General features: G+C 40.0%; 1 protein-coding gene across 1 annotated transcript in view; it reads left to right on the forward strand.

The window, feature by feature from the left end:
• The first annotated feature begins 284 nt into the window (after positions 1–284).
• LOC127437314 (receptor-type tyrosine-protein phosphatase eta-like) overlaps positions 285–21,727 on the forward strand; it is a 108,079-nt gene continuing 86,636 nt past the window's right edge. The window contains exon 1 of the mRNA XM_051692162.1: positions 285–479. Coding sequence (XP_051548122.1) covers positions 414–479 — 66 coding nt within the window. The 5' untranslated portion in view covers positions 285–413. The remainder of the gene's footprint in view (positions 480–21,727) is intronic.

Raw genomic sequence — 21,727 nt, forward strand, 5'->3', positions numbered from 1 at the left:
GAAGGATCTAGAGGATATTACCACAAGTAGCCAAAAACAAAAATAGTCTGTCTTCCATACTCTCATAAAGTAAGCTACAGTGGCATGTTTAAAAAGATGGATATTATAACTTCCTGTTTAGAAAGAGTGGGCGAAATAGCGGTCATTATGTGGAGACTCAGTGAAGCGATGAGTGAGCCGATGAGTTTCGTAGCGCTGAGGGCACCAGAGGCGGAACATTTACACGGTTAACAGTGCCACTTTTACTCAGCTCCTGCCTAGGCAAGAGCTCAGACACCTCACATCAATGCGACGTGTTGTTTGACGAGAAGCATCAAGTTTAAGAATGTTTTGAGAGTTAAGAAAAGTCTCGAGAAACCTGAACAGAACATGATATGAGGACCGCTGGTCACGATCACGATCCGTAAAATAAAATGGGATGTGTTTATTTCAAAACTGTACGTAAAGGCACAGCGCTTCTCTTCTTTGTCATTCTTCAGGTAAGCCATTTCTTTATTTTGCATAAACTGTTATGTGTCCGAGGACAGATAAAACAAATAGTTTTGACTAATGTGAGCACACCTTGCCTTGACCTGGACTTAGGATGTGACTTGAAGCATCTTCTTGGTTTTGGCATTATTATATTTAGTTGGTTTATGACAGACAGTATGTGATGAAGAGATTAGTTGTTGATATTGTGTTCTGTTGGTTGAACATATTTGAAGAAAAAAAAAAAAAAAAAAAAGGCTCAGAACAGTGAAGTTACTGTAGTTGTGAGAAATTGTCCAGCATCATTTGTTTGCAGATGCCGCTTGGTGATATTTTGTATGTTATGTAGGCTACACGTTGCTAAATATTCTACTGTCACAGTAAAAAAACAAAAAAAATATAATGCTATAAGTAAAATCTACTTCATGACAAAAATTGATTAAAGTGAGTAAATGTAACTTAAACATTTCAGTTAATACAGTAACATTTACTTACAATTATTTTTACTTTACTTTAAATCCAATAAGACAATTAAATACATTTAGTAGAATATACATATTTTATAAGAATTTTTTCACATTTTGATCTTGCCTTTTAAACACGTTTAATCATATAACACATGGCATACATAAGTCTTCCCCATGGGATCTTAGTGCATGCTGTATGTTGTGTATTAGACTACAGAATTTATATACACTGTTGTAATTGTTTGGTAAATTTTTTTTTTTTTTTAAGTGTGGAGTTCTTTTTCTGCTCAAAATGACCTGTTCATGGTAAATAAATAAATAAATAATAAAAATCAGTTGATTGTTACCGTCATTGTGTCAAGTGTTCAAGTCTGTATGCACAGCACTGTAATTTGTATTACAAAGTAATAAATCGTTGTATAGTATGAACAACACAATATTAGATAGATTAAACATAAACTGTTCTTTCCTGTAGGCCAGGCCTATATGTTATTATGAAATTAGGTGATGCATGAATTGATATGAATGAAGTAGTTAAATAAAAATATGTCAATCACAGTAGTATATTGACTGATCTGATGAACTTCCAGCCTTGTAAACATGTAATAATTATCATGACAACATAAAGCACTGACAAATAAGCCTGGTGTAAACATTAATATGAACGTCAGTAACAAATCACACAAACTAAAGTGCAGACTGCAGAAATATAAAAACAAATCTGTGGAGTATTGTTCAGATAATTCAAAGTCACTGTAATAAACATACATGTAAACAAGTGGATTGCACTTTTTAAACACTGTCTGTGAACTTTACTACACAGTCTTTAAATAAATAAACTATACATATACATACATACATATATATATATATATATATATATATATATATATATATATATATATATATATATATATATATATATATATCTTACTGATCTCCAGTCAGTAACATAACATACAAAGTGCTGAAAAATAAAGGAGAACAAATATCTGCCTGTACCTCTTTGACAATATTTAGGTAAATCAAAGTTAAACGTAATATAAACATGTGAATTGTGCTTTTTAATTAAATCTTAAAAGAAAAAGAAACACTGTCTGAACATTAATATAAATATTAATCTTAATTATCTCCAGTCAGTAACAGCAACACACCACACAGACTAAAGTGCACAATGAGTATGGCACTGCCAGCCATAATGATCCAACTGAATGGTTCTCAGTAGCTCACACTTTTGTTGGTTTTAAGGACGAGCGAGTGCAAGTCACTATATTCCCTCCGGTGCTAAACAGGTGCTCTGAGGGGCCACTTGTGGCTGGTACACAAAGATACTTGCGGGCTATCTTGCACAGTTGTGGAAAGTTGATCTTGTGCACCTTCCACCAGGCCAAGGGATCGTCCTCTCTGTCAATGACAGGAGTCAACAGGTAACTGTTTAACTCTGCCTCCGCGACATCTTCAAGTTGCACAGGCAAAGCAGAAGAGGCCACACTGGTTTTGAAAAGGCTGCCAAGAGACTTCTTTGCCTTTTCCCCAGAGGGCTGAGCACTTTGAAACTTCTGAACAGTTTCAGTATGAGATCTCTTCTCCTGCCAGAAGGAAAAAAAAAATCACATTAGTTTTGCAGTTGAATTACATATAAATATGTATGTGTTTGTGGAAGTATCATATTCAAGGACATAATTATTATTAACCTGGTTATATGTACGTCTTGCTAATTCTAGCATTTCCGTCTTCAGTCCGGTCTTAATGGCAGGGATGTTGTCTGCGCTGATGTACTGCGTTTTGAACCTAGGGTCCATGAATGACGCAACATCCAAAAGCTCCTGGGTGTTGGGGGTCACTATATTTGTCATTGAGGTATGCCAGGACCTTGGTTTTAATCGACCTAGTCAGGTCAGTGTCCTCAGCATCTTCAGCCAGGACTGATGTGGCCAGAAGGTGGAGAACTGGCTTGAGGTAGGAGATGCTCACATACTCCTCTCCAGAAAGAGCGTCTGTAAATTCCAGGAGAGGATGCAGTGCCTTGTGAATAGACTCCAACACTTCAATATCCTGCCAGGTTAAGACGAGGGAGCATGCATATCGGTCACCTGACAATACATGGGATATGGCTTTGGCCTGTTCCAGCACTCTGGCAATCATCTTTTCTTTGGATCCCCATCTTGTTGGGCACTCAGTTATGAGGGTGTGCTCAGGAAGTTTGAGCTCCCTCTGTGCCTCAGACATCGCTGCCTTCATCTTCCAACTATGGGAGAAGTGCCCCACCAGCTTCTTGCATAGCCCTATTGCTCTTGACACTCTGTCATCTTTGATTGCATTTTCTGGGAAAAAAGAAATAAATAGAAATTGTGTAATTCATTGTGTAATTTGAGTTGTGTGATACAAGGCTATCACCATTACACACACACACACACACATTCTGTCTCTCACTCTGAAACTCACACTCTCTCAAACACACAGTCACACACTGTCTCTCTCTCTCACACACACACACACAAGATACTAATTTACCAATGGCAAGATGTAATCTGTGGCCGAAACACAGGAGCCTGGTCCATTCATTAAGCTGTGCTGCCTTCACCATATTTGATGTGTTGTCCATCGTAATGCAGACAAGGTTCTCTTCGTGGAGATCCCAGCTGACAAGCCCCTCTCTCAGGCCGGCTGCAATATTTTCCCCTGTGTTGTCATCTGGGAAGTAGGCAGTTTGAAGGCAGCGAGCTTTGAGGTCGAAGTCTTCAGTAATGAAATGCACCATAAGACTCTAATAGGGCTCCACTGTACGGCTTGACCACATGTCAGTTGTAGCAGCGAAAAACTCCTTTGTTTTCAGCTCCGCTGCGACTCTCTGTTTGCATTTTTTGTGTAGCTCCGGTATGGCGACCTGGCTAAAATATGTGCGGGAGGGCGTGTTGTATCGCGTATCCAGTGTATTTGTCAAAGCCGTGAACCCAGGCTTGGTCACCAGACTGAGGGGCATCATATCTTTCGCGATGAACTCTGTTACTGCTTGAGTAATTTCCACGTGCCGTTTTGAAGTACGTTCATATGAAGTTATGCTTATAAACATTTTGGTCAGTGATCCCTGCCGGGTGGTATTTGGCTTTGTGGTGTTTTTTTAAGTGCTGATACAGGTTAGTAGTGTTGCCCCGTGAGGTGGCAACGTTAGCAAGGCAGGTTTTGCACAATACCTGACGCTGCGCAGCATCTTCTTTTTTAAAGCCAAAATAGTCCCACACAACTGACATACTGTTCCTCTTTGACACTAAAGTTTCAACAGTGTCAGGTTCTGTCGAGCCTGAAGCCATTGTACAACAGGTAAAGGTACAGCTTAGCTTGCCAAGTTGATGCTTCCTCTGCAGACTGGTTTACACTCGCGTGTCACGTGACCAGTGTGTAATTGCAGCCTTTGCGGTTAAAAAATCTCGTTTTATCATATCGTGATATTAGCGCAAATGTGATTAATCGTTCAACCCTAGAAAATATAATGAAATTGGACAGTTGTAACCAGGGCCGTTACTAGGATGCGATCTTTGGTGGGGCATTTGTATGTTTGGACGGGTGGGCAACGTTGATTGTTTCGCCGTAAGACCGGGGTGCCCCTTCATCGTTTCACTGTCAAGTCAGGAAGGGGAATCAGAAGTTTCTGGGGGGGCTCGAGGCAAATTGAGGCAATGCTTTGGACAAACTGGGTAACAGTTGCATGATTCGGCAGCTGTGTATGTTCTTTTATTTTATTTTCTTTTCTCCCTAATTTGGAATGCCCAATTCCCAATGCGCTCTAAGCCGTCGTGGTGATGTAGTGACTTGCCTCAATCCGGGTGGTGGAGGATGAATCTCAGTTGCCTCCGCGTCTGAGACCGTCAATCCTACCCAGCTACCCAGGCCCCCCTACAGCTAGATTATTTGTAATGAATCTGAACTCTATTTAGTTTGTATTGTCCAGTTTTTTATTTACTTTCTGATGTAATTTATTGTATCTAATTTTTTTATGAATTCCTAGTTGTTCTTATTGCCACATTCAGGACAATATGCTCTTGTTAGGCCGTCATTGTAAATACTAATCTTGTTCTGAAGTGGCTTGTCTGAAGCTTAAAAAGATAAGATAATCACAAAAAAATCTCAAAGTAAAAAATAAAAACAAATCACACCTAATACTGTAACATTAATGACTCCAAGGCAATGCAAATTTGTACAGACCAATGACCATGAATTGAAATTCTCTTTACATTTTACGTATCACATCCATTTAGAAAATAATTGTGGACATAGGGTGGCACGGTGGCTCAGTGGGTAGCACTGTAGCCTCACTGCAAGAATGTCCTTGGTTTGAGTCCTGGCTCAACTGGGCCTTTCTGTGTGGAGTTTCTCTGTGTTTGCGTGAGTTTCCTCTGGGTGCTACAGTTTCCCCCACAGTCCAGAAAGACATACAGGTTAACTTAATTGGAGAACCTAAAGTGCCTGTGTATGTCTGTGTGTGTTGCCCTGTAATGGATTGGCCACCTGTTCAGGGTGTTAACCTGCCTTTGGCCCAAGACAGCTGGGATAGGCTCCTAGAAGATGGATGGATGGATTGATTTTGGACATGGCACACCTGAATGCAAAACAAGTTGGATGGAATGCATGCAAATGTTTGTTGATTCCCTCGGAAGTTGGATGCATAAAAGCAGGATGTAGAGCCAACAGAAAAAAAAGTCAAGTGACAGATGAATTTGCGTAAAATACCGCTGGGTTTGGTTGGATGCAAAGCCTTTGATGTCAACAATGTCAAAAAATATGGGTAGCATTTTGTCCTCCCTTTCAGAAGTTGCTAAGCCTATTTATTTGTCTGTCTTAACTAAGATTTTAGTATTTGCACTTAGCATTTTTCTTTCTATCAGAACATACATCTAAACCATTTTTGAGTCAACACCCTCCAGTTGAGAACCACTGGTGAATAAATGTTGTACAAAGGGATATACATGCACATTAATTATATAATAATAGCACAAAGTAAACGCACTTGCCAGTTTCCCAGTTTTTGTAAGTTACAATTGTATGGTATAAAATGTTTACTACGCAAAATGATTCAGGCTCTGAACTAATTTTTTTAAGGGTTTTATATTACAGTTCACCCAAATCTCAGGAGAGAAGGCAATTCTGATGATGACAGAATTGCCATTTATGTCATCATTTACTCACCCTCATGGTATTTCAAACCTAATGACTTTATTTCCTCTGTGGAACATAAAAGGAAATTGTACAATGAAAGTGAATGGTGACTGATGCTGTTATTCTGTGATTCTTTTGTATTCAGAGGAAAGAAAGTCATACAGGTTATGAACAACAAAAGGGAAGTAAATGACGACAGCGTTTTCTAGTGAGCTACACCTTTAAAGGAATATGTGTTCAAAACAAGTTAAGCTCAGTCGACAGCATTTGTGGCATGTTGAAATAATAATAATAATAATTTTTAAAAAAATACTACCTGTCCCTGTGGTTACAGTGAGGCACTTACAATTGAAGTGAATGTGGCCAATCCATAAATGTTAAAATACTCAGTTTCAAAAGTTTAGCCACAAGATATAAACAATATGCATGAAAACATAATTATAGTGTGATACAATCACTTACTAACCTTTTCTGTGTAAAGTTTTACAACTTCATTGCCATAACAATGTAATGCTGTAAAGCATGTTATTACGTAAAAACACTATTTAAACAACTTTACAGCTCAAATAATACACAAGTTTAAACAGAAGAATTAATATGTGTTTTTAAAAATTATAAACTTCACATTTCTGCCTTTAAACCCTCCAAAAATTGGCCACATTCACTTCCATTATAAGCACCTCGATTAACCTCGATTTTTCTTTTTTAGAAAAGGAGGGGTACGTCGAAATGAATTTTTGTGGTAATCAGCATTGTGGCAAAAATGATGTTGATTGAGCTTAACTTGTACTGAACCCGGAATATTCCTTTAAGACCAGCCTTATCTCCTGAGATTCAAACAACAACCTCTTTAAAAAGAACTGCAAAGTGGCCTTGTGTCAGTATCAAACAAAAATAAACACAGTTTAAGTTGAACCCCAGACTCAGGCCAGACTGTCTGGGGGTCATGATGGTGGAAAGCCCAAACTCAAGAAGTTTACATAATTCTTTTCCTGTTATTCTCACCACTCAATTGCTTCAGCCACCCCTTTCCCCCACCACACAGGCAGTTGCCCTGCTTTAAGGCTAGTCAAATGGTTTAGCGCAGCACAGTTGCAAAAGTATCCTTCTAAAGGGTCAGCAATTTAATTAACAAGCACACCAAAATTTAGCATTTTAGTTGATGTTATTGCTTTTTACTTGGTGTTTTAGCTCCCATTTGATCAATGGTTTTCAACAAGGAACCTGGTGCCCCCAAGGGGGCCACAGAAAACATCTAAGGATGAAATAAGATGGCTTAAAATGATAAAACATAAGTTATTTTAGAATAAAAACAAAAGTTGTCTTTGTTGCTCAAAACTAGCATATATTGTCTAGAACAATGGGTCAATGAGCCCGTTTACATGCACACCAATATGCTGGTTACTCCCAAAAATCAGCTTATTTACAAAATATGACAAAGCAAAAAATCTGCATAAAAATTACAGTTTTAATACAGTTTTTACTGTATTTTTAATTTAAGATATCAACTTTTTAATTATTTTCATGTTAATTTTTAATGATCTTATTAATTCATGTAAAATATAAATAATTACAACAAACAATTTAACTACACAATCTTTGCCTGAATGCAAAGTGTGTTTTTAGTGTGTTCACTTGTTTAGTTAACAGCCATTACAAAAATATAATGATATTGGAATTTAAGTTTGGGAGGTAGAAATAACAAAAAATGCATGGGTTTTGAACTAGGTGTTTAAAACCAACATTAAAAACCATTGCTACAGAAAACAAAAAAATGTGTGTAAATTAACCTTTTACTCTAGACCTTATAGTTACAGGAAAATAGCCCTTGTGACAACTTCCCCATGTGACATCTAGCCCCGATCTCCCATATTTATTTTCATTCAGTGGACAGATTAATGCCCATTTATTTTCATTCTAATTTCAACAGTAAATGCTAAGGCTGCAATGCTAAATTGCCATGCCTGTGTTCGAACAGTGGTTTATTTTAAATCTTTGTTGCCTTTAGCGTTTTTAAAAACAGTGGGAATTTCTTGCTTTTCATTATATAATTTTAATATAGTCCCAGATTGGTTTGATAGGTTATAAGGCTACAGACACATGATTTAATGCAAAATGCACATGCCAAAGTGAAGTGTAATTGTTGATGAGTCAAGCAGAATGGTGAAGTCATCTTGTATTGCTGGCACCATGAGAAGCTCTGTCTTTGGTAGATTGAGCTGGAGATGAGTTGTGTGTCATCGACATAACAATAATAGGAAAAGGCATGTGCCTAAATGACAGATCCCATTTATTTCATGTACAGAAGAGGAGAGGTCCGAGCACTGAACCCTGAGGTACCCCGGTAGCTAGTTGATGTGACTTGGACATCGCTCCCCTCCAAGATACCCTGAAGGACCTACAGTACCTGTGACAGATGACTCAAACAAGCAGAGTGCAATTCCCCTGATACCCATTGTAGAGAGTGTGGAAAGGAGGATCTGTTGGTTTACCGTGTCGAAAGCAGCAGACAGATCCAGAAGAATGAAAACAACACAATCATTTAAGGAAGTTAATTAATGAGACTTTTGTCAACTTCTCTATCTTTTACATTCAGGTTATGAAGAGAAATAGCTGAAATAGTTTTGAGGCCTCTCAAGACACTTACGAGGGTACTTTGTATTTAGTGGGTGTTTATATCCTAAATACAGTTAGCTTAAAATTGACTCTGGAACTTACATGCAAACCACATCCTGTGTAGAGTCCAGATCCTTAACAATTAGGCTACAAATCCAACTACATTTGGGGTATATTTCAATTGGACACATATTGTTGTGCCCAGAAGGTGGTGTGTACATTTTACATTTAAAGGAGATTCCAGGGCTGAATTTACAGATCTCTCTCGGATTTTTACATTGCAGTATTTATTAGCTGCTAAATGGCTAGAGAATTGTTTTGTACTAACCTTCAAAGTTTAGATGGAATGCAGCCTTTAGGTGGTGTTTGCTTTCCTATCAGTAAGAGCACATTCGTGGACACTGGAATGAGAATTAATCATTGCTGGTAACTGTACTGACTGTTATGTAAAAGCCACTTGTCTTTTTTTAAAGTTACAATATCAGTGTTTATTCTTAACTGTCAAACACATCATGTTAATGAAACCTTTAACATGTACCACAGTGGTACAAGAACTTATCATCTCACCTTACAATAGATTAGTTCTCTAAATTAAGTAGACTGAGGAGGTTTAAGATGATTTCAGTTCATTCCATTATTCTGATACAGACAAGGTAAAAACAAAATTACTAACGCAAAGCTCAGGCCTCTTCAAGCCTCTCCTGGCAGTAGTAGGGTGACCATACGTCCTCTTTTTCCCGGACATGTCCTCTTTTTCTTACCTTAAAAAAGCGTCCGGCCAGGATTTCTAAATTTGCGAAAATGTACGGGATTCGGCTTTAGTTGCATTATGATGTGCATCTGGTCTAATACTTCATTGTGTGTGCGTGCATATTTGCATTGCTTTAACCCCTCTTTGTAAGTCCCACCTTCTCGCACACCGATTGGTTGATTATAAGAGGCTTGCAGCAACTATTGGCCAAATTCCTGCCTGTCAATCTCTCCGCGAACGCACGAAGCGCTGTAGTGTTCGGCATCAAACAGTTGCTTGACAGTAGCAGCTCAGGGGAGAGCGGAGGGTTCCACTCTAGCCTGACACTCGTGGCCGCCCGGGAAAGCATGTCCGTCATTTCCGCGTTGGCCTGGGACTGGGCGACCACTCTCGAAGGAGGAAGCCCAGTCGAAGCCTCTGCATCTGACTGGATGAGCCCACTCTCCAATGCTGCGCTTGATAACTCACCTTCTTCCCGGGCTCTGAATGAGATGTCGAACTCACCCTGAGACAAGCCGGCGATCTTGTCCGAGCGCCCGACTAGAGCAAGCGAGCGTGCTGGGGAATGGGAGGTCCGTGGGGGGATACCCAGCGGAGGTGGTCCCATTAAGGTCCCCAAATCGCCCCCAGTGCTAACTGGCATGGCCTCATACCCGTAGGTAGAAGGACCGAGGCGGGGAGCCGCTGGGGTGGCTTGCTTTCTTACGAATGCAAGCTGCAACCACAACGTTACCATGGTCATGTTCTCGCAGTGAGGACGAGACCCAACCACGAATGATGTCTCCGCGTGGGCAGTGCTCAGACACGTAAGACAGCGATCGTGGCCATCAGAAGCAGAGAGATATCGACTGCAACCAGGAATAACACACAGACAGAAAGGCATCTTTAAAAAGACGTTCCGTGTGTGCTACTCTTTTAGAAAGAAAATATACTCTTTTTTTTTTAGAATATACTCTTTTAGTTGTTTCTGCCGAAGTGCCCAGGGGCGTTCTCTGCACTCCACGGGTGCAGAGGGGGAGAAGCCGCTGAAATGCGCTGTAGAATCCAGCAGATGAGGTGAATGAACTTTGTGGATGAATTCAGCTTCAATGAATACAACCGCTCGGCTCCGAAGAGAAAATCTGAATGAGTGGTTGCATACCAGCTCCTTTTATACCCGTATGTCCGGGGGAGTGGCATGCAAATTCCACTCGCCAATTCTCATTGGCCTTTTTAAAAAAAAGCAGAGGTGTTCGCTCCATTGGCCATCCCAGGTGCCACCCCAAAATCTTCACTATGATTGGCCAGCTCCAAAATCGGAGGCATGCCTTCAATAACGCCAGATAGAATCTAGTTGGTTTAAACCTGAGCGGGAACTGAAGCAGTGTCAAGAAATGACAGATAATTAGGTGGACACGCGGAACAGTGCGTACAGTCATCCGAAATGAAATATGGCTTGAACGCACAATAAACGTTATGCAGCATTTCATATCCGCGTGAACACGACCACTGAAGCGGGCTTGATAAAGTAATGTGAGGGAGCATTTCAATATAAACAACGGTTCCATTCACTCCAAACACTGCACAACATTACAACAAGCACTATAAGTATACAGACCAGTACTCTCAAAAATCCCTTTTCTGCCCTGCCAGCTGGACAAAAACGATAATGCAGTAAACAAATTCTTCATATTTCATCTTATTCTGACTAAAACCCTTTTTGGGGTGTGTATAACATCTGTGTGCATCATACTATAATTCGTTTGTCAAACGTGAGGATATCTTGTTTCTACCTAAAAACAGATCGCTGAAAGTTTTTTAATAACCATAAGATACAATGCCATATTTCGGCAGGTTCTTAATCATAATCATATTTTGGAGTCAACGAAATGAATAGGACTCTCAATTTTTTCATTTGCAGAAATGTGCTTCGTAGCTTTTATTTTATTTCATAATGTAATGCATTCAGCCTTAATCCATCACCTATAAAGAAAAGAAGCAAAAGTACAATTCAAATTTTTGATATCACAATAGTTTTAACATCAAATAAAAGTAGACAAAATACATTAACTACTCAAAAACATTTTACAGCATTGTTTAATTAAATAATCTTATTATATTTGGCAGTCCCAATAAATCGTAATACTGAGTGAAATCCAGGACAATGTGTAGCCTAGGTCTATGATAAGAAATATCTTTAATATTTTCTTTGTCGCAAAACAAAACAATATCCAACTTGAAAGTATTACGTCATGCCATTGTATCTTCATCTCTCCAAAACTGTGCAGAACTACAGTGTTCAATGTGAGGAGATGCGCTATTCTTAAAGAGACAGTAACCATGTTTTAAGAGACGCTTACATCTGGTCGTTTTGCAGACATTTTATTCAAAGTGACTCACAAATGAGAAAGACACAACATACATAACAATTATATTGAAATCAATTATGTACATTGTGCAAGTATAGGACACTTGATTTTAATTTTAGAGTTCTGTGTGTGTTTTGCAGTATTAATATTTAATTTCAAAATAATACAGTTTGATATATGCAAAGTTTACTTATGGCCCACTGCCCTCAATCAAGTTTGATTTTTGGCCCTTCATAGGAAAAAGTTTGGGCACCTCTGGGTTAGGGTAAGTGTTGGGCTTTAGGGAAAAAAAAACAATCAGGAAGTGGGGAGTAAGAATCTGGCAATGAGTCAGATTTCAGCACAACACCGGCAAGATGAGGCTAGATTATTTGAATTGTAATATGATAGACATATAGGCTGTGTCTCGTTTGGAAGGCTGCATGCTAGGTAGGACGCGTCCTTTGAAGGCTGCAGTATACCGAGTGTCCTCCTTTAAACAAGCCTCGATAAAATGAGACGGCCTTCGTAGGACAAACGGAAATGGAACGTAACATGGTTGCTATGACAGCACGCCACTCTTTAACAAGCAGGAGCACTTTGAGTGAGAAGGTAACAAAGTCCCTTTAGAAGGGAATGTATGAGGTACATTTTAGGAGAGTTATAATGTTGTAAAGAGAAAAGAAAATAGATTTTACAGGTGTACTTTTAGTCTAATACTTTATTTTAATTATATATTAATATAATTATACATATTATATACTCTGCACCCATCTACTGAGGTATTTCAACTTGGGAATTAACATTACTTGCGTTTGAACATCATATTTACGGGCAAATTGGCATCATTTTGTTTAGACATTTCCGTTGAAGCAAAGAATTGTGGGTTGTGAGTGCCCACGAAGGATACACCTAATGCATCCTCCGAATTCCCGTGAAAGAAGGTCGCATTCGAAGGCTGCATTCGAAGTGTCCTACCCGCTTTTCTGAAACGAAACAGCCTTGATGACGTATGCGGCCGACAAATGCGACCTCCGGAGGATGCGTTCTTCCAAACAAGGCACAGCCATAATATTGCTGTGCTGCTCAGCATTTGTCACACTCCTACCCACAAGAGGGTGCCGCTTTATCATGCATCGCTAACTGAAGCACACTATATGCAGACTATATTTAAAAACTTAGCCTTTTGCTGTTTAGTTAATCTTGCAAGGCCATATCACAATTTCAATTAACAATTTTTTATTCATTCATAAATACACAACAAAGAAAAACACAACACATACACATCGAATCAACATTTAACCCCCACTAATATCCCTCCCCAATCACCAACCCCACCCTGACCCCCAATGAACACCCCTGTGGTCACATATCATAATACACACACACACAAAAAAAAAGAAAAAAAAAAAGAAAATATAATAAACATACATAATTAAAATAAACTTTTCTCTCCACATCCCCTCCCCGAGAGTCACCAGAAAACTCTAAATAATTGCCCTATTTCCTAACAAACAAGTCCCAAAACCCCAGCCTTCTACTTGCCACCACCTCGAAAGCCGTACACCACTCCGGAAATGAGGGCGCTCCATCCGACGTCCATCCCCTTAAAATAATTTGCCTGCCAATCATGATACTGGTCAGAACCCAATTTTTTTTATGTGTTTATCCCCCAAATTTATGACCACCACATCACCCAAAATACAGAGTCTGGGGCAAAGTAAAAATTTGAGTGCCCAAAACATCACACATACAACTCTGAACCTTCAACTAAAATTCTTGGATCTTAACACACCTCCAAAACACATGGGTTGTGTCTCCATCTTCTGATTGGCATCGCCAGCAGGTGGGTGTGTCTTTAAGACCAAGCCTATACAATCTAGAGGGAGTCCAATAGAATCTACATAAAGTCTTGAATTGCATAAGGTGCACCCTTGCATCTCCAGATGCAGACTTGAGGTTTTTTAGAATCCTAGCCCACACTCCCTCCTCCAATACCAAGTTTAAATCTTTCTCCCATAATCTCTTGATAGAAGTTGAAGCTCCATCCTCCAGACTCTGAATTAGCAGGGAGTAATACACTGATGCCTCATGACCTTTTCCAAAAGCAGTAATCACCTCTCCCAGAGTGTGTGGTACTCCCAAAAACAATACAAAGCAGGTGGCGTAGCTGTAAATACCTACAGAACTGAGATCTGGGAATCTCAAAAAAAAAAAAAAAGTCTCCAAATATCTGTAAGACCAAGATTTTTACACATCCTGTGAAGCGTCACTGTTGCTCTAGGGGGCTTACACTTTTGTTTCACTATGATCAAGGACTGAGTCCATCAAAAGATTAAAGTCTCCTCCCAATATTATATCATGAGGGGTGCCAGCGTCTTGCAACATCCCTTCAAGATCTATATAAAAGCCCTGATCATCAGCATTTGGTGCGTAAAATATATATTTTATGGGGTGCCTCAACCCATTCACGTGGAGAGAGACAATCCACTCATATTATCATTTGACATTTTGACATATTCGAAAAAATAGATTGTGTGTCAAAAATAAAATTATAACGACCACATTCCAACATTAGTGCAACAATCAAACCCTGAACGTCCCCCCGAACAAAAACAGAAAAAGAAAAACGTTTGCATTAACCCCACACACAACAGCACCAACCGGCGTCCATCCGCCTAAACTCAAACAGTCCATGTATGCCTACGAGAGTCCCCGCGACAACTTTGCCATCGGATTGCTCAAGTCCGGTGTTTCTATACACATTTTGTGAGACAGAATTACACAACAGAAAATAATCTATAAAACAAACTCCAGCCAATAGGAGGCATAAGCACAAACAACGTGCAGATTCATCCACAAACTGTCCCGAAGGTGTGTTATTCCACAAAACAAACACCAGCCGCTAGGCGGAACCAGTACAAAAAGAAAAAAAAAGGCGCTCAGTTCCGCAAACAGTCAAGAGAATGTTCAGCGTGTCATGCCCACTCGGCTGTTACATGAGTGCAACAACTGACCTAATCACTCCGTTGTCCTGCAAGAAATATTCCACACCAAGAACCAGTACAAAAAGAAACAAAAAATGGCACTCAGTTCCTCGAACAGTCAAGTGAATGTTCAGTGAATCAGGCCCACAAATAACTTACTCAGTCATTGACTATATGAAGGACATTGCTTGCTGTGGGCATGTAAATACTTTGCGGCTATCCTTAGTATCTATTCTCAGTTTGGCCGGGAACATCAGTGCAAAAGCGATCTTCCGTTGATGTAAAAGTTTCTTTTATTCCTTGAATCGATCACATTTCTCTCTTGTCGAATTCACAAAGTATGGGAACAAGAAAATGCCGTGGTTCTTCCAAGAAAGCCTTCCTTTACTCCTCGCCTCGCGTAACATGAGATCTTAATTGGATGATCTCAGAAATTTGGCCGGAATTGATCGGGGCCTGTCTCCCTCTGCAGATCTCCAAGCCGGAACTCTGTGAGCTCACTCGATTTCCAGCTTCTGGCCTGTTATGTCGAGCAGACTCGGGAAGAGCTCGTCTAGGAATTTCACCATATCTCGACCTTCTTCGTCCTCAGGAATTCCAACAATTCGGATGTTGTTTCGTCGGTTATGACTTTTCCCAGACGCGTTCCAAGTCCGCCTTGGTCGCTAGCGGGTTAGCAGCTAATTCCCTCTCTGATGACTCCAGATAATTGATCCGTTTCTCAACATCCACCACTCTTGTAACCAACTCAGTGAATTGCGTCTCCATTGCAGTGACCGATCGACGTATTACAGCAAGATCCTTCAAGTCAGCAAAGACCTCTGTCAGCATTGCCGACGTGTTCAACAGTTGGCGCTTTCACCTCACTAGACAAATTGAGTACCGGGCTTTCAGCCTGCTGCTCAGTGGGTTCAGCTTGAGCACGTAAGTGTCTTTTAATGTCTCCAGAGCCCAAGGATTTTGAATTCTTTGATATATTGTCTTCATAGAACAGTTATGGAACAGGGTGTATCAAATCTCACTGGTTTATGACACAAAAAGTATTAAAAATAGCAAAGTGCGCAGAGCTCGCCATTCACTTGTCCGAACCTCGCATGGTGCTACGCGACTCGACCATATCGCAATTTCAATCTTAATTCAGTCAATTTTTCAGTCTTAATGGATGTCATACCAGTGTCTCAGAGGTCGTAGTCTGCAGGTGTCAAAGCATTTTGGATGGTTTTCCCTTATCATGTGAGTGTAACTTTTATATCATGAAAGTATCAAGTCATTCTTAACGCCGATTTGTCCTTATTAATGTGAAAATGCCAAAGAATGAAAATGAATTATTACGTTCTTAGGAGTGCCAATTCTTCTTTATTCTGTTACTATTATTATTAATTTAATATTATCGCACTACTTCATCTCTGTGTCTGATTTAGAATGGGCAGAACTCTAGATGATAGTTAATCATTATTTGTATTCTTCTAATCTAATTTGTACTGCAAAAATCAATGAAAGCTGTAACTAATCAATGCTTGCAAGTGACCATTGTATAAGCGGGATAATCCATGGCTAGGTGTGTGTTAAACAATTTAAAGCAATTCAATTTGCGTCGGGTGGTTCTTTGCCTCCATGTCTGCATTTCAATAACTGTCTGGTTTAGTTCAGACATCAGAAGAAATCAGACATCAGAAGACTACAAAGGACATTTCGGACTGCTGAGCGGATTATTGGTTGCCCGCTGCCCTCCCTTCAAGAACTGTACACTTCCAGAGTGAGGAAAAGGGCTGGAAAAATCACTCTGGACCACACTCACCCAGCCCATTACCTTTCTGAACTGTTTCCTTCTGGCACAAGAACAGTTTTCTTTCCCTTGGGCTATCTATCTCATGCCCCGTTGAGTAATAATTATGTATAATACACAGCTTAGCCTATTTATATTTATCTTATTGTGTATTTCTGTATATACTTATTTTCTATTCGCTTTTTATTTTTATTCTATTTTTTTTAATTATCTCTATCTTGTTGTTGTTTTGTTTGTGCACTGGAAGCTTCTGTCACCAAGACAAATTAATTGTGTGTGTTAGCATACTTGGCAATAAAGCTCATACTGATTCTGATTCTTCTGATGTTGTGTGTTAAAATCGGTTAACATACATCTAGCTGTGGATTATCCCTTACATATAGTATTATGTTTTTATTCTCAAGATACAGTATTACACGTTTGCCTTCAGAAGTTTATTTTGAATGTATAGCTTTTCCTCTCTAAAACTCCATGTTATAACACATATGCAGTAAATTCGGAAATATAAAGAACAAAAGATAGGGGTAGATAAGTATAAATACTGTATATATAAATATAAGACACCATTAAAAGCTGCTGTGAATTCTTAATTTGATGAGTTTATGCATTCGGTACTGGATAGAGGTTGAATTACAATTAATTAAGTATTACATGTCTAAAGAAATGACTGAAAAACTACTTTAAAATTATTGCCAAGTACTTGGCAATGTTGATTACTCCTAAAAATTTACCTTTGTAATAAATTTTGGCTTTTCGATATAGCTATAATTTGTTATCTTTTTCTGAATGATCTGGTTTCTAAATTCTGATCTGTAATAAAACAACAAGGTATGAGAAGCCGTGCTATATTCTGAATATAGTCACTGCTAACACTTGTGTCCTAACCAGATGCGATGCAATAACATTCCAGCGATCTGTCTGTCCAAACTGAAAGCGATATACATATATACATACACACATACACACATACACATATGTAGTGCAAATCTAATACAAATCTGTTATCTGTTATGTACAGTGCAAATACAATCTGTTATGTACATTGCAAATGTTTTTTTTTTTCAGAGGAATGAAATGGCAGAAGAGGTTGGATGTGCTGGATAATTATAAAAAAGACTAAACTGTGTATTGCACATAGTTATTGCTCAATAGGGCAATTTAACTGTTCATGAGATGGATAGCCTGAGGGAAAAAACTGTTCCTGTTTCTCAACTGGCGAAGGAAGTACAACCTCTGCTGGGCCTTTTTCACAATGGAGTCAATGTGGGTCTCCTAGTTCAGGTCCTGTGAGATGGTAGTGCCCAGGAACCTGAATGACTCCACTGCTGCCACAGTGCTGTTTAGAATGGTGAGAGGGGTCAGTGTTGGGGTGTTCCTCCTAAAGTCCACAATTATCTCCACCGTTTTGAGTGTGTTCAGCTCAAGGTTATTTTGACTGCACCAGACAGCCAGCTGTTCAACCTCCCTTCTGTTTGCAGACTCATCATCATCTCGGATGAGGCCGATGACAGTGATGTTGTCTGCAAACTTCAGGGGCTTGACAGAGGGGTCCTTGGTGAAGAGTAGTGGGGAGAGCACACACCCCTGGGGGGCACCAGTGTTGATTGTACAGGTGCTGGAAGTGAGTTTCTCCTGTCTCACAAGCTGCTGCCTGTCCATCAGAAAGCTGGTAATCCACTGACAGGTAGACATGGGAACAGAGAGTTGGTGTAATTTATTCTGGAGTATAGCTGGGATGATGGTGTTGAAAGCCAAACTAAAGTCCACAAAAAGGATCCTTGCATATGTCCCTGGTCTGTCCAGATGTTGCAGGATATGATGCAATCCCATGTTGACTACATCATCCACAGACCTGTTTGCTCGATAAGCAAATTGAAGGGGATCTAGAATGGGTCCAGTGATGTTCCTCAGGTGGGCCAACATCAATCTCTCAAATGATTTCATGACCACAGACGTCAGGGCGACAGGTCTGTAGTCATTAAATCCTGTGATTTTTGGTTTCTTTGGGACAGGAATAATGATTGAGTGTTTGAAGCAGCATGGGACTTCACACTGCTCCAGTGATCTATTGAAGATCTGTGTGAAGATGGGGGCCAGCTGGTTAGCACAGGCTCAAAGACAAGCTGGTGAGACGCCATCTGGGCCTGAAGCTTTCCTTGTCTTTTGTTTCCGAAAGACCTGGCTCACATCATCTTCACAGATCTTAAGTGCAGGTTGAGTAGCAGGAGGGGGGAGGGGGGGGGGGTTGCAGGAGGTGTTGGTGTTTGTGTGAAGTGAAGGTCAGAGTGGGTGTGGGGTGTGAGATTGGGTCTTTCAAATCTGCAGTAGAACACATTCAGGTCGTCAGCCAGTTGTTGGTCCATCACAGGGTTGGGGGTAGGAATCCTGTAATTTGTGAGTTGTTTCATGCCACTCCACACTGATGCAGGGTCGTTAGCTGAAAACTTGTTTGTTTTAGCTTCTCAGAGTATCTTCTTTTAGCCACTCTGATTTCCTTTTTCAGTGTATTCCTGGCCTGATTGTACAAGACTTTATCCCGAACTCTGTAAGCATCCTCTCTGGTCTGAAGAAGCTGCCTGAGCTCTGCTGTAAACCACGGTTTGTCGTTGTTGAACTTTAAATAAGTCCTAGTAGGAATGCACATATCATCACAGAGACTGATATATGATGTAACAGTATCTGTGAGCTCATCCAGATTGGTGTCTGCAGCCTCAAAAACACTCCAATCCGTGCAATCGAAGCAGGCTTGTAGTTCCCGCTCTGCTTCATTGGTCCATCTCTTTACAGTCCTTACTACTGGCTTGGTTGATTTTAATTTCTGCCTGTAGGTTGGAAGAAGATGAACCAGACAGTGATCAGAGAGTCCCAAAGCTGCTCTAGGGACAGAGCGATATGCATCCTTTATTGTTGTGTAGCAATGATCCAGTATGTTCCTGTCTCCGGTTGGACATGTAATGTGCTGTCTGTATTTGGGGAGTTCACTTGTGAGGTTTGCTTTGTTAAAATCCCCAAGAATAATAATAACTGAGTCCGGGTATTGTTATTCCATGTCTGTGATTTGATCAGCCAGTTGTTGCAGCGCGGCATTCAAACACGCGTTTGGCGCGATGTAAACACTCACCAGAATAAACGAGGAAAACTACCACAGCGAGTAGAAAGGCTTACAGTTAATAAAGAGCGCTTCCAAATTAGGACAGCACATCTTCTTTAATGTTGTTACATCTGTACACCAACTTTCATTGATGTAAAAGCATGTTCCACTGCCTCTCGTTTTCCCCATTAACTCCACGATGCGATCAGCTCTGAACAGCTAGAAGCTTGACAGATGTAATGCACTGTCCGGAATGGCTTCACTCAGCCAGGTTTCTGTGAAGCACAAGGCAGCAGAGGTTGAAAAGTCCTTGTTTGTGCGGGTGAGGAGATGTAGTTCGTCTGTTTTGTTAGGAAGAGAGCGGAGTTCACAAGATGAATACTCAGAAGTGCTGTTCAAAAGCCGCGCCGACGGAGCTTGACCAGCGCGCCTGCTCGTCTCCCTTGCCTGCGTCTCTTGAACAACACAGCCACGCCTCCAACTAAAATGTCCAGCAAAATGTCGGAATATTCAAAAACCGGGAAAAGATTGTCTGGTATATGCTGTCGAATGTTCAGCAGTTCATCTCTGGTAAAACTGACTGGAAAAAGATTACTAAACACAGGACAAACAAACAAAAACAACAAAAGATAATTCCATATCTCTGGAACAAAAACAAAATTTTGAACCAGTTATACATATCAGACTAAAATGTGATATACACAAGAAATGCAAGTGATCCGTCGTGGACAATCAGGGAAAAACGATTATTGAAATCAATATTTAATCTGCCATTGACATCGCCTCATCCGCCATGATTTTTTCTCCAGCTCGGAAACTCAAGTCCGCTGTGATTGGTTGAGAGGATTAGCAGTGGAGACTGTTGGGTAGTAGTCTGCTGTGGAGCACGCCAAAGGGTGCATTGAGGGCACAAAGGGGGTGCTTAAGATCTCGTAGGCTTCGTGGGAATGCACAAATTAAGGCCACGAGGCCACAAGTCCACATCATCAGCATCACCCTGTAGCTCAAGACTGGTTGCCTACTAAAGCTAAGCAGGGTTGAGCCTGGTCAGTACCTGGATGGGAGAATAGATAGGGGTGTAACCCTGGTGTCCTGGCCAATTGGCCCTTATCAATCTTGGCCTCTTAATAATCCTCATCCATTAATTGGCTGTATCACTCTACTCTCTCCTCTCCACCAATAGCTGGTGTGTGGTGAGTTTAAATATTAAAGCCACAACCCATTTATTCAACTAATAGAATGTCATGTCAAGGTAGCAGAGTGTACAATCCAATATGTTTCAGATTTTCAGAGAAATGATTTGTTTCAATACAGAAACCCATACAGAAATGGAAGTTTAGGTATACAGAATATAATTTCTTTGTAATGTCAGTAATGTTTTCTGAATTATGTTCTCCCATGAATGAAACCTTGTGGTTTATAAGGAGAAATGCTGTAGAGCCTCATGCTTACAGTGAAACCATTTTTTTTTTTTTTTTTTTTTAAATGCATAGATTACCAACCCAATCTCACTTCCAAGGCTTAAATACTGGCAATTCTTGTCTGCCTCTTACTTCTGGGCTAGCTTCTACACTACTCTAGCCACTTTGAGAACTTGCCAGTACAGATACTGCATACTGTTGGCTTTTGCAAGACAAATCACTTGCTCTGTTCCTCAGTTGTAAGTTGCTTTGGCTAAATGTAGCTAAATGTAAAATACTGGCACTTGTGCAAGAGCCCTGCGTGTCACTAGACTCGAAAACACCCCTTAGTGTATTTTTGTGATTTTGCCATAAGCCAATGGCTATAAAAGAGAAACCTTTGACGTTAATAGACTTGCACCAATATTTTTATGATAAAGCTAGTTTCTCAAAATATCTTGATTTTCTGGGTAAAATGTGTCCATGCATATAATTATATTTGTTTATTTCTGAAGAAAGCTGTATTATTGATTACACATTTAATTCTACACATTTAATCAACTGTTCCTGTATGTGAAAAAGTAGGAGAGAAGATAGGGTTTATTTATTCATTTTGAACCCAACAACATTTAGTAGTTCACATTGTTTTTTGTGAAAGTTCATGTGGCCTTATTTTACAT

Source organism: Myxocyprinus asiaticus, chromosome 48 (genome assembly GCF_019703515.2).
Source record: "Myxocyprinus asiaticus isolate MX2 ecotype Aquarium Trade chromosome 48, UBuf_Myxa_2, whole genome shotgun sequence".
Taxonomy (NCBI): domain Eukaryota; kingdom Metazoa; phylum Chordata; class Actinopteri; order Cypriniformes; family Catostomidae; genus Myxocyprinus; species Myxocyprinus asiaticus.